The following is a 14,758-nucleotide window of genomic DNA, read 5'->3' as shown; positions in this document are numbered from 1 at the left end:
AAAAGCACATTTGGAGGATGGACTGGAGTAGGGAATGACTTGAAGAAAGAGACCAATTAGAGGCCATTACAATAGTCTAAGTGAGAGAGGATGAGGACCTGAACTAAGGTTGTGGTTATATGAGTAGAAAAAAGTATTTAGTTACGAGAGATATCGTATGGATAGAAACAGCCATGTTTGGTAACTGATCAAGGTGAGAGAGAATGAAAGGTTGAGTCAAAAAGGTTGTGTACTTTTGAGACCAGAAGAATAGTGACAGAAACGACCCTATGACTCCAATGCCTGATGCAGTCAGTAAGAAAGCAGTAGAACAAGCCTAGAATTTATTATAAGCTAGTGGCCAATGATGCTGACTCATGGTAGATTGAGGATAAGGAGTACAATACCGTCATAGGTGCTCTTTTCTTTGAAAATTTTCAGGTAGCCAGAGCGCATAAGTAATACCTGTCAAAGAAACTAGTTAGACTGGAATAAACTGCTTGAGAGGTTATGGTCTAGATTTGTGAGTTTGAAGCCAAGTTTCACAAGCTTGGTACACAGTAATATGTTTAGGTTTGCTTGAGATGGATTAGATCCTTAGTTAAACATATCCCCTACTACAACTAGTCTAGTCAGTTAATTAATCAGTCAATATTCTTGACAAAATGCAATTATTATGGAATCAGTGTTGAAATTTGGGATGCTTTTTCTCTTTTGGAGGGTCAACTTTTAGGACTTGAACTTTGTTAAATAACATGACTCTGAGGTGGTGGGGAGGTGCACAGATGAGTAAATTAAAAAGCATTTACTAAGTATTTCCTATGTGCCAGATAATATGCTAAGCAGTGGGGATACAAATAAAAATAAAAGTTGTTAAATATTTACCCCTGGATAAGACTTTTAAAAAGAGAGTGGCAAGATCTTGGGGTGTTCACTTTCCCTCATTGGACTTCAGTTTCCTCATTTGTAAAATTGGGGGAGGGCAGAAGGGTAAACTAGATAATCTGTAATATTCCTTCCAGATTTTTTTTGAGGCAATCGGGTTTAAGTGACTTGCTCAGGGTCACACAGCTAGTAAGTGTCTTAAGCCACATTTGAACTCAGGGCCTCCTGACTTCAGGCAGGTGCTCTAGCCACTGCACCACCTAGCTGCCCCCTTCTAGTTCTTAATGCTGTGATCTTATGAATTTACAAATAGAATTTAGTCAAAACATGGTATCAAGTACTTTTGTAGCCATTCGAGTATCTGGGATGGTATGTATAATTCATTTTTGGGAAAATGTACTTCCAGAAAAACTGATAGAAGTAACTGTATTGCTTTCTCTTTGGTTGTCAGTTTCACTGCAATCATTTTATTTAATTAGAGGATGCCAGAATATTGTAAAGTATATGCTGCTGTCTCCTCTCCATTCCCCCTCCATCGAGCTTTCTGAGGCCTAACTTAGTTTTAGGATTGTGTACTTAATAGAAGATTGACTTAAGTCCTTCCCCTGCTGATGTCAAACAGAACTATCTTTTGGCTTTTCAACTTTTTTTTCAAATATCTCCATGAAAAATTTTTATCTCCAGTACCCAGACTTGAGTTTCCCATTTCCAAATGCCTCTTGGATATCTCAGTTAAAATATATGCACATATATATGCTACATACATACACAAATATAAACAAGCATGCATACGTACGTACACACACACACACACACATACATACCATCCCCCCCAAAAAAACCCCAAACTTAGTACATCCTTTCTAAATCCTTTCCCTCTTTTCACCCTGGCAATTTCTGTGTATAGCGCCATCATCCTTCCCAGGTACCCAGTCTTGGCATCATCTTCATTTTATCCCTTTTATTCATCCACAACTGATGGCCAAATCCTGCTCATTTTGTCTTTATAACAGGGCTGGAATCTCTCTGTTTTCTTCTTTCTAGTCCACAGTCAATGGCCTAGTCCCAACACATATTACCTCTGGCAGGATCTATTGTAACAACCTCTTAACTCTTCTCCCTCCCTTTAGCTTCACAATAAAACCTTTACAACACTGCCAAAGTAATCTTCCTAATGCACCAATGTAGTCATGTCACTCTGTACGTCCTATTGCCAACAGGATAAAACAAAAACTCTTTACCCTGATATTCAAGGATCTGAACAATCTGACTTCAGCCTCATTTTACATTATTCCTCTCCAAACACTCCATGTTCTAGACAGTCTGGATAATTATCTTTCATCCATTTCCTTCAGCCCTCTCTCACTTTGGGCCCTTTGTACAGGCCTTCCCCCAAGCCTGGAAAGGACTCCTTTTCCATCTTTGTCAATGAAAACCCTTCTTTTCAAGGCCGTTCTTTGGTGTCACCTCCTTCATGAAGCCTTCTCTGATCCCCCAGTCAGAAGTAATTCCTTTCTCTTCAGACCTCCTTTTTGTTTCAATTCAATTAAAACTATTTTTCTTTTTGGAATTTGTTAAAAAGGGATGCTCTCTGGATAGGGAGAGGGTGGAAAAGAAATATTTGGAAATGAGGTAACAAAAAGATGAAAGATGTTGACATATATTATGTTTTCACTCCCTATTTGTATATGAACTCTTTACTAGCACATAAAACACTTTGCATGCCTTGTAATATATGAATAGTTATTAATTTCTTAGTGCTGGGGTGGGATCAACAGCGTAGTATAGGCTTGGAGATAGAAAGACCTAAGTGCAAATTCTCTCTCTAATATTTTGCTAGTTATATGACCCTTAGCAAACAATTTAATCTCTCAGTTTCCTCATCTATCCATCAATTTCCCCACATAAAAAATAGGTAATAGCACCAACATTAAAGAGTTTTGTGAGGGTCAAATGAGGTAATCTATACGAAGGTAATCTATATCAATGATTGAATTTCAGTATACTTGGTTTCTTTTGTAATTTTATCTATTTTATTTGGGCATTTAAAAACTTTGTTCTGAGAAGAGCTGCCTAGGCTTCACTAGAGTACCGAGGTGGACTATGACACAAAAAAGCCCAAGGACCCCTGATCTATATAAAGTGCCAAATAAATGTAAACATTTAGCAATATTACCATTAAGCTTGCTGAAGGCAAGGCCGTTTTTTAGCTCAATGTCTTATATATAGCAAATGTTTAGTATATGTTTGTTGAATTGAATTCTCAAAATAGCCATGGGAGGGAGAGTCTGTAGTTAGGGAGGAGATAGAAAAGGCCCAATCAAATATTCATTAGAAACAAACAAGCAAACAATTGCTGGGTTTGAATCCAGGTTTGACAAGTGGCACATGGTTCTAGGATGGATTTATCTGTATCTAGTTTAAAATTATTTACCTTACATTATGGATTTGTGCAATTTTTTTAGGAAGACATGAAATAAAAGATTTTAGGTCTGGAGATCAGTTGGTTCCCCCACCCCCTTTGATTCTTACTTTCGACCGACTTATATAACCATACAATATTGCCCTAGTTTTTCCTTCGTAATGACAATAACTATAGCCATGATTGAACTAGATAGTGAATATTGTTAAGATTATAGAGGAAAATCCTCCATGATGGGGTCATAGATCATAGATTTAAAGCCAAAGGGCACCTTGTAAGGAAATCTATCCCATTCTCTGCCTGAAGATCACACAGTTTCTAAGTGGTAGAGCTGGTATTTGATCTAAGGTTCTTTGATTCCAAATCCAGAGATTCTTTCCAGTTAAGATATATGAAAGAGGATCAAAACGTACCAGGACAGTCTGATAGGATGCAGATATGAATGACATCCACATTGAAGATTTCCCATATTGACTGGTAACCTCTAATATTAGGAGAAACAAAGATTTCCTCCAAGATCCACAGTATTGCCACTGTTAAGGCAGCCTGGTCTTTTTGTATGGTCTTTTGGAACTGGCTGCCTGACTACTCATACCTAAAGCCATGGTCAGCCCTATGTTCAAACAACTTATATAGGCTGTATATCTAGAGAAGCTTTGAAAGGCCATGCCTATCCCCCAAATAACTTTCCCACTGGCCTGCTTCCTTGCCTTTCATTCCCACATTAGTTATTTTCTTAGAGTGACAGAATTTAAAATTGGAAGAGAATTTATAGATCATCTAATCCAACCCCCTCATCTAACAGATGAGGAAATAACGCCCAGAGAGGTGAAAATGACTTGTCCTAGGTCATATAGGGAGTCAAGTCCTGATTCAAACTCAGGCCCTCTGTCTACAAGTCTAGTACTCTGTCTTAGTATACCAAGTTTGCTTTCAACCTATTTCTCAGATCAAAGGTTCTGGAGTATGAAAATACAATTGATTTGCATAACCTGGTAGAGGGAGAGGCAATATATTAAGTGATTAACTGACATTAATCCTTTAATATCTGTTCATTTATTAGATTAACTATTCATAGGTTTTCTTGTTTAGGTTTAGGTAACTTACTGTCTCTGAATCTGACCCACTAAATAATATTTATTCACCCTATTCTAGTTCTGTGATTTCATGCCTGAACAAATTCCTCAACTTCATTTCATCCGGTTCTTTAATTCTTGCATTGTCATCTTTCCTGCCTCAGATGATGATCCCTGATGCCAGATTTCATTTTCCTGTTGGTGGTGTACAATCCTGAGTACTTCCAACTACTAGATATACCTAGGGGTCACTCTGATTGTCTGTGGGTGTGAGGAAAGTCATCTTTCTTATAGAAAACATGATATCACCAACCAACTGGAGTCATGATTTGTGCAATGCTGAGATTTTGTTCTATTGTTTAAGTAAATACGTGTGCATACATTTAAAAGAAGGTTAGAGAATTCACTGCTTATGGTTGACTCTTCCTGAAAGAAGGGAATCTCTTTCAGTTTTTTTTGATTTTCAATATGTCCAAGGTTTTGATATATTTTCAGACATGATTAAAACACCTAAGCAAGGAGGAAGAAAATTTACTAATATTTATGCCTTTCTCAGTGACTTTTTCAGTTGGAGCTCCTTCCTCACAGAGAATTAGTTCAAGGCAATGTTTAGGAGCAGCTATACGGCTTGATGGATGGACCACTGGGCCTGGATTCAGGAAGACCTGAGTTCAAATCCCACCTCAGATACTTACTTAGATGTGTGACCCTAGGCAAATCACTTAACCTCTGCTTGCCTTAATCCACTGGAGATGGAAATGGCAAACCACTCTATTATCTTTTCCAAGGAAACCCCATGGACATTATTGACATGCTATGGTCCACAGGGTCACAAAGAGTCAGCCATGACTGAATAGCAACAACAATAACTGTTTAGAGCACTTACTAACAAAGAGTAGATTTCCGTGCTAGAGAATGGCAAACTAAAAACAAGGTGAGCAGAGCAGCAACTTCTCCATTCTCCAAAGCAATCTGGATTTTAATGAATTATAGACATTTTTTTATTTGGTTGTTGATGAATCCCCTTGATATTGCAATTCTTCTTTCAGGTTCTGTCACACAGGCTACACAACCTTTTTTCAATTCTCAAATCTAAAAAAAAATTTGTAGTTACCTTTTGTTGTCCTAGGTACAAATACCTTCCATTCATTATCTCATTTGATCCTTGCAACAATTTTATGAGATAGGTGTTACAGGTCACATAATATTCCTATTTAACAAAACAAATACTAGATTTTTTTTCACCAGTGTAGGAAGCACTAAGTGAATAACTTCTACCAATAAAGACAGGTGCCTTCTCTTCAACTTATTCTTAGTGAGTTACTCAGGGCATTGGAAGGTTGAGTGACTTGCCCAAAGTCATAATCCAGTATGTGGCATTGGCAGTACTGGAACCAAGTCTTTCTGACTCCAAGGACAGCTCTGTATGCCCAATCCCATACTGTCCCATTTAATATAGGAGACTAGTTCGAAGACATTTAGTGAGTTGGCCATGGTTACACAAGCTATAAAGTATAAAAGGCAGAATTCAAACTCAGATCTCTCCTGATTCTAAGTTCACTACTCTTTCCACTGTACCATCATCAATATGAGATGGAAATTTAATAAATCCATCTTGAGGTATGTGATGTTAGCTAAGGCACTCTGCCTTCCTGGGTCTTAGCTTTCTCATTTGTAAAATGAGGGAGTTGGAATTTGGTCCTCTCAATCTCTTTCTTAATCTGCTTCTAGAATTCCACATAGATTAGATGTATTTTTCAGGAGTCACAGAAAAAGAAAAGCTGCTTGTTTAGGCAATTTCATTATTATTTATTCTAAGGGAAAGTGATGAGCATTCTTTAAATTACAAATTCATACTGACTTTTAATAGGTCAGAAATATTTATGATAGTATTTCTTAGCACACCATTTCCCAATAAGTTTGAATGTGAAATACAAATGAGGAGATAGTAGGATTACTCAGTTGTCTAATACAAATTCTGTGTTAATTCAATAAGTTCTTCTTGCATATGATTAAAATGAGTAATTGTTTTAATTTAAAATACCTTTCAAATACAAAAGTAAACACGTCTAGTAGAGTATTTATCATTAGTTAACAGTAACTATATTTGGCATTACTTTATTCTCCCAATGGTTTTATAGTTAAAGACCAAAGATAATAATTCTGATAATAAAATAACAATCTTATACTTATATAGTAATTAATGGTTTTAAAACCCTAGTCTTCATAGTAGCCATGTGAGCCAGCCAATTCAAGCTTTATTATACTCACTTTACAGATGAAGAAATTTAGTTAAGTGACTTGTACAAGTTCCCACAATAATAACAGGTAGCACTTGTATAATGTTTTATTGTTTGTAAGGCAGTTTATTTATTGTGTCTTATGCTCTTATTATCCCCATTTTTACAGGTGAGGAAAATGAAGGTTAAATGACTCACTCATAGTTACACAGCTAGTATCCGAGGCTGGGTTCTAACTCAGGTCTTTCTGAGCTTTTTCTGATACAATGCGAATGTTGATTCTGGGACCTTAACCCAGATCTTTTGATTCTAGGCAACATTTGTGGTTCATTAAGATATTATCATGGGGGTGGTTATAAAATCAATCTATTAATCATCGAGCACTAATTACCAACAGTCATGGACCAGGTGATATTTTAAGCATGAGGATAAAATGAGAAAGGTGAAAGTCCCTGCCCTCCAGGAGTTTATATTCTATGGTAGAAGAGAGCACTTAAACATACATACATACATACATACATACATACAAAATAAATATAAGATAATTTAAGGAAGATGCATCTGTAGTGGAAGGAATTAGGAAATACTTCACCTAGAAGGTGACAATAGAGCTGAGTTTTGAAGGAAACCAGGGATTATAAGAGGTGATAAGGAGGGAGTGCATTCCAGGCATGAAGGATAGCATGTGCAAAGGTCTGGATACAGGAAATGGAAAGTCACATATATGAAAAAGCAAAAAAGACCATTTTGGTTATGCTGTTGAATATGTGAAGAGGAGTAAAATTTAACAAGGCTGGAAAGCTAGTTTTGAGTCAGGTGATGAAGGCTTTGAGTGTCACCCAGAGACATTTGTGTTTGATACTGGAGGTAAAAGAAAGTCATTGAAGTTTATTGAACAATATTCCTTGTATTATATACTGTGTAATAGGTCATATGACATAGATAACTCTAAAGAGATCAGAAATGTTAGTTTGGGGAAAATTCTTGTTATTTAGGATTCTTTTCCAAACAAATGGAAAAGAGACATGGAATCTGTGACCACACTAGTTAAGTAATGCAGTATTAGGCAATAAAGAGGAAGTGACACAAAGCATTACACTGACTCTTGAATTTCATTCCATCTGATTTTGATATGTACTGATAATGACATATCCTCTCCGTGTAATTTCATATATAAAACACTTGGGCCATAGGCAGCATTGCACCTGTGCTCTTCCGCCTCTCCATCTGCTGTATCACAGCCATTCAGATTCAGGTGACAGAAACCTTTTAGAGGAAAGTTAATTAGCCAGTGTACTGCAGATCAAATCTTTCCAGTTTTGTGCCAAATGGAAACATTCCAGTCCAAAGGGTGGATTTGTGCCACCAATTTCCAAGTTTCAAGATGTAATTCATTTTTTTTCTGAGTGGAGTAAAACAAAACAAAACAAAAGACCTCCAGCAGTCTTTTTAAATCTAATGCATATTGTATATATTAAACTTTATATACACTCAGAGGCTCTACGTGCACTTCTGAATGTGCATTTAAGGAGAAAGAGGAAAGGTTGAAAAAATTTGGGAAAGAACTGGAAGAATAATATGATTTGGAGCCATAAGTATTCTCAATTTTATTCTTTTCCACTGACTTGTTGGTTAACCTTCATTAAGACCCTTAATTGTTTTTAGTGTCCCTGTCCTTAAAATGGTACCAATGACAATGACACGCCTATTTCATAGAAATGCTTTTCCAGCTTTTAATCCCCTGTACAATTCCTGCTAGATCTTCAAGCTCATCTTGCCTATAGTCTTAATGGAGTAGTCCACCTACTGCCCTAAAATATACCCACCCATGCTGCCACCAGTCCCTTACTCAAAATGCTAAAGAAATTGGCGAGAGAGAAAAAGAGAGAGAGAGAGAGAGAGAGAGAGAGAGAGAGAGAGAGAGAGAGAGAGAGAAGCATTTACTCAGCTTCCCCCCTTTAAAGAACCCTGTGTTGTAACATTCACTTCAGATACCCGAGACACTTTAAGCATTAAATCACTTTCCCCAAACGTTACAGATTTTCTGGGAATGTTCAAATATTCTCGTTTTTAAAATCTCTAATGCTTCTGAATACAAGGTGAAAACAGGGCGACCCTCTTCTTGGTGAAAAATTTAAAAATAATAATAAAAAGTCGGGGCATCTGATCTGAGCTGAGCTGTCACACTACTTTACCCTGCTCACCCAAGCAGCTCACTCAGAGTAGTGCACTTTTCCAGACTGGGCTTTGCTACAGAATGTTCCTGCTATATTCTCTCTACCCTCCTTCGAATTTGAAACGACAGTTGCTGTCCAGCGTCCTGAAACATCTTTGCCTTACTTCTTACTTAGGACTCACAGCCACTTGGGGGTATGTATATAATCTCAGGGTTCTTACTTCTTACCAGTATGGGAGGGATCATTCATACCTTTACTCTCCCGCTTCCACTTGTGTCCATTCAAAGCAAAAGAAATATTGCCTGTCCTCTCAGTATTATTCCATTGCCTTTCCTATTCTTCCCCTTTATGCCCTCACTACCCCAACTCACACCATTTCACGGACCCTCCCTTACCTGACTCTTCCGAGGAAATTCATAGCGCACTATACTGATTACTGGGATGTGCAAGACGGAGCTGATGAACTCGAGTTCCAGCATCTCCCCCTGGCTTTGGGGAAAGGCAAGCAACGCTGATACCCCTTGTACCACCACGGTGTGGCACACGCTCTGCAGGAAGGAGACGGGGTCACTGCTCCAGGCTGAGCTCGGGGAGGAAAAGGGCAGAAGAGGGAGATCCCCGAGTCCTGCCTCAATCGCCATCACCACTTCCAGGGACAGGTTGTAAGGCAACAGTCCCGACATGCGGTTCAGGTTCTCCACAGCGAAGAGCAGAGCATCGCGCGGAAAGAGCGTTGACTCACCCGCACCTCCCGGCAGCCCAGCCCCTCTGCTGTGCAGGGCGCTCCCAATCCAGCGGCTTGGAGCCTCTGCCCCACCGACGGGAGTGGGGGCCCTGGCCCGCCAACTTCTATCGCCTGCCTCTGCCGATGCCGCTGCAGCCACCACCTCAGTCTCCGCCCTGGCCTGGCCGTCCAGGGCCCCTGCCGTTTTTCCTGCTGTGACAGGCGCCGTGGCGCCCCCGGGGTAGATGTCATTACGTTGCCCCCTTGTTCCGCTCCAGTTTTGTCCACTGCTGGTGGTGGTGCGGGTGGCTGTAGTCCAGGGTTGCAGGTGGACTGCCCCGATCCGCACTGTGTGCCCGATGCGCTTGAGGATCTGGCAGGGTTGCGGGTGGGATGAGGAGCCGGGGACCCTGGCCAGGACAAGCGCACAGGGCGGCAGCAGCAGCAGACAGATCCTGCTCAGAAGCCACCACAAACTCAGTCTCCTCATTACTGAGACCCGAAGCGGGAAATCCGGGGCGCCCCAGGGAAAGCGACGCCCCCCGCCTCCGCTGTCTCCAGAAAAGGAGAATTCCCGAGAATCCAAGCCTAGTCCACTTACAATCTAACCCCAGGGGCTTGGCCCCTACCTCACCGAGGGGGAGTAGCCAGATCCGCTCCGACCACTTTCCCAGCCATAAAAGTTGTTGCGGATCTTCCAGGCAGTCACTTTGGGCCGCTTTCGCCTCAAACCGGGTGGCTCCTGGAGCCGCTCTCCACCTCCTCCTCCCCCTCCTTGCCGCCCCTCACATCTCTCAACCCCCGGCTACCACAGCACCCTCGAAGCACCTTTCACTGCCCAGACATTCCGTCAGCTGGACCTGCCCCATCCACAGCTCTTTGGAGAACTCAGCCCAAGGCGCCTCTTAACCTCCAGGGCTGCTGGGACAAGCCGACAGCAGGATAGATGTATATGAACCTTAAAACACCAACATCGAAGGCAAAAACAGAGTCTAGGCAGCTGGACGTCTAACAACTTACAACCGGTGATCCTGGAGAAATGGGAGGAAGAAGAAAAACCATCTCCAGTCTCCCTCTTTATTGTTCCTTTCTGGCAACATCTGTACCTGGATAATTCCCGAGGCAGCACTGAGGTAAATTCACCCCCCTCCTGAAAGAAAAGGGAAGCCAGATCCACCTTGTTCCTGCGCTGGCTGCTGTTCTCTCACTTCGTGCTCGCTTCATTTTCCTTTACATGACTTCTCTTTTCTTGCTTTTCTCCTTTCTTTCTTTCTGCCTGCTGCCACTCTCTTTCCTTAGTGGAATGCTGGTGCTACTGGGTAGTAAAGGGTTCTGTTAGAAGAGGCAAAGTTATCCCCGCCCGCCTGACTCGCCCATCCCAGCTCCTGTTGCTGGAGACGTGCCTTCTGCCTGTCGCTTGGCTGCGCTAAACTCCCACTGATCGTGATCTCCTCTGGAGGGTGATCAGACAGAACAGAGCCTCTGGAACCACCTCTCTCCTCGGAGGCTGGGATTTGTAGTCTTCTAAATCTCCTTCAGAGGAGGAGAGGACTTCAGTTTTCAGAGAGCCAATAGGGAGCTTCCCAATAGAACGCGGAGGCTGAGGGCTTCAAGTCCAGCCCTCTTCTCAGGGATGGTTTCAGTGAACTGTTAATTTAAATGACTTCCTGCAATAGATCATTTTCACAGGTTTCCAGTGCAAAGGGTATTTAAACAAGAATTATTTACACCTGCACACATCTTCACTTATAGACCACCAGGCATCATGAACTCTAAGTGGTTGGATTGTAAATATAAGTCTGGTCATATATCAAAGACTATATTTATGTTAAAAATTAGAGATATTAAAAACACATTGACAGTCATTCAAAATGGGATTCAATGAGAGTTAATAATTGATCTGGGTCAGTGGTCAGTTTAAAGGAGACCCTAAGAGCTTGTTTCTCCTTGTGTTTTCTTTCTCTCCAGACCACTCCTTCCTAAAAACAAATAAAACACATCCCAAAGCTTCTTATTCCTGCTAAATCTACCCATGCATGAAAAAGTTAACACTAAAATGATTGATAGTTGCTTATTACCGAAGATTTTAAAATGCCAGCCACGTGTTTTGGATATTGGAAAGAAAGAAGGTAGTCCAGGAACAGGGTAGTACCTTCCACACTTAAACTGCATTTTACAGCAGACACATTTTTCTTCGTTTGTTTCAGTAATACAGTAGGGGGGCATTTGGGATAGGAAATTCTGAATTCCAATATCAGCTGTATAGAAATAGAGCTTTGCAATTTATTTCATTCAACCACATTCTGGTTTTCTGATCTATTAAAGGCTTAGGCAAACACTTGCTATTTATCTTGTAGGGCTGTTTTAATTTACAAGCTAGAGATTATATTTTGTTTTGGGGATTAAGAGGCTAGGGCTATATGGGACAGGAAAAGGAATGGGACCTGTGATTTCATTCTGCCCCTGAATATTGGCACCTTCTTTGCAACTTATTGTTTTAGATAGTTACCTAGAGTATGGAAAGGGTAATTGAATTACCCTGGGTCATACAGCCAATTTGATTTTGAAGTGAGATTTGAATCCAGATCTTTTTGGCTTTGAGGCCAGTACTCTGTCCACAACACCATGTTGACTCTCCAGAGCTATATAAAAATCCCCATAAGAATAAAATTTCCCTGTTTGCACTTCCTATTATCACCTTTGAGTCCTGACCTCTGATTTCACTGGTATCAACATTTGGTGAACTTCTGGTGTGAAAACCTTGCTGATACAGATCAGCAACCATTCTAATTTACAATCTTACCATATTGCCTAGGGCACTGAGTGGTTAAGTGACTTGCTTATGATCACACAGGTAGTATGTATGAGACAGCACCTGAACCTAGGGCTTCTTTACTTGAAGGCCAGCTGTCCATTCACTGCATCCTCTATCTCTCAAAGATATGTACCCCAAATTAAAGGATCATTGGAATATAAAAATAGAGAAGGAAGGAACCTCAAAAGTCATTGAATCTAACCCTCTCCTTTTCTAGATAAGGAAATTGAATTCTAAGGAGGTTAAGTAACTTCCCCAAAGTCTTTCAGATAATATTAGACAGCCTAGATATGGAAAATGTCCGGGGTGCACTGATCTTAAAGTCACAATATAGGAGGTATTGAAATCATAGTTTCCCACCTGTTAAAGCAAAGCTACACTAATTCAATAAACAAAACATATAGAGTATTAACAGAGATCTCTAAGTCTCTAAAAAGTCCATGTGTTTTCTCTTATGGCAGCTTCCAAAAGTCTTTGTGCATTTCTGAGCTATTAAAGTTTAGAAATACATTAAGACTTTTGGGACACACAGTATTAAGTACCCTCTTTAGAAGATGATTGCTGCTGTTGTCTTCTATCTGGGGGGAGAGTATCAGTATTCTCCTTTTTCTCTCTCTGTAGCCTAAATACACTCCTTGTAGTTTCCAAATGACAAAAGAATTGGAGCCTATTTGATTTGTAGTGAACAAAGGGTAAGGAACCCTTTCTGGCATCTCTGCTTGTGACCCAACATTTCTGACCCTGGAATAGCTCCAGAGTACTGATTTAGTACTTCATCGGTCACTCATCTGTCCACACTAGTTCTCAGAGGATGGACAAAGTGAGAAAAGAATAACATTAGAGAAAAGGTGAATATCCAGTAATTGCTAATGCATTAGCTTTGTCCCCATAGCTATTTTACTTGAAGGCTATTGAAAGTCCAAAAATATCTGAAAATTACGAAAGGGATGGTTAAAAGTAACTTTGCAAAGCTGAAGTGGATTTGCCAAACAAGTGACAGTCAAGATGTACGAAGAATTTGTTAGTCTTGTTGACATTATATTTTGTTAAACACAAAGCACTCTCTTTTCCTTTGCATTCTTTCTGCTTGTTTCTCCACTCCTTTCTATCTTTCTACATTGGTGGAAATTTAACTATTCCTTTTGTGCTTTTTTTCTCGTTTCCATATCACTTCTGTCTTTGTCAACTTGTTCTTTACGCTTAGATAATCCCTCCAAGAAAATAGTCTATAGTAGGAAAGACATAAGACTTGCTTCTTTGGTGAGATTACAGATGTCTACTATTGGGGTAGGGTTGCCTTTGTCCCTCTGAGTCACAGGTGCTGATGTTCAGAATAATCTTTATCAATCACTGACTCCTAACATAAACCATTGATGATCTTTTGAGAAGTAGCCTGAGTTAATTTGGATAACTTTTCCCAGCTGTCTGAGAGGAAGAGATATGGAAAATCAGAATTGCAGTGCCCATCTATACTTCAAGATTCACTGGCAGTGCTGACATAAGCAGGAAGTATGGATTAGGAAGTGGAACACAGAATCCCTTCTGTGGAGTCCAAGTTTGTGGGATCTGAATATTTGTTTTAAAAAAGTTTCCAAAGGCACTCTGACCAGAGGATTAACAGAATTGCAAGTAGTACTATAAGGTGATAAATCAGGATAATCTTTCCAAGGGTAAGCCACTTGAGAGCTGGGAGCTCTCAAGGAGGTGATGAATACCACCTTCTAGAAGAGAGTTGATCTGTGAGGAATCCCAGTGATCAGAGGTGAACAACATCATCAGAGATAGGATCAGCATGGTTCAGGGAGGACAGTAAGAAGAGGGAGAAAATTTGAACTCACAACACCTAATGAGAGGGAAGATCTACAAAGATGAACGGCCAACAAGTTATGGACAAGGGAGCCTTGGAGGGGAACACTGGTTGGAGAAGTAGACTCCAGTTTCCCCCTTTACTTCGGAAATGCCATTGTTGTTCAGTGATTTTCAGTTGTGTCTGACTCTTTGTGATCCCATTTAGGGTTTTCTTTGTGATGATACTGGAATGCTTTGCCATTTCCTTCTCTAGCTCATTTTGCAGGTAAGGAAACTGAGGCAAACAGGGCTAAGTGACTACCCCAGGATCACACAGCTAATAAATGTCTGAGGCTGGAATTGAACATGGGTCTTTCTGAGTCCAGGCCCAGCTCTATATCCATTGCACCACCTAGCTGCCCAGGAAATACCCTAAGTCACTGGATTTCAACAAGTCCTTGGGGAAAGGACTTTGCAGGAACTGAGTGGGAAGGCATAGTTTGACTTGGTGGGCTTTCATATGGATTGTTGCAATGTCCTTTAATTTATAAAAATAAAAACAAAAACTTTTCTTGTCAACCCAAGTTGTACTTAGGGAGGAATGCCAGACACTGAAAATTTCTAGGTTCTGTAAGTCAATGAATTGGAATAA

At 40.3% G+C, this 14,758-nt stretch overlaps 1 protein-coding gene across 1 annotated transcript in view; it reads right to left on the bottom strand.

Annotated features, from left to right (window-relative positions):
* The window catches only part of GRIN3A (glutamate ionotropic receptor NMDA type subunit 3A), a 228,974-nt gene extending 218,981 nt beyond the window's left edge, over window positions 1-9,993 (bottom strand). The window contains exon 1 of the mRNA XM_036738761.1: window positions 9,175-9,993. Within this exon, the coding sequence (XP_036594656.1) occupies window positions 9,175-9,993 (819 nt within the window). The remainder of the gene's footprint in view (window positions 1-9,174) is intronic.
* Between the last annotated feature and the right edge of the window lie 4,765 nt (window positions 9,994-14,758).

This window comes from Trichosurus vulpecula, chromosome 9, assembly GCF_011100635.1.
Source record: "Trichosurus vulpecula isolate mTriVul1 chromosome 9, mTriVul1.pri, whole genome shotgun sequence".
NCBI lineage: Eukaryota > Metazoa > Chordata > Mammalia > Diprotodontia > Phalangeridae > Trichosurus > Trichosurus vulpecula.
This window is presented reverse-complemented; position numbering and strand designations above follow the sequence as displayed.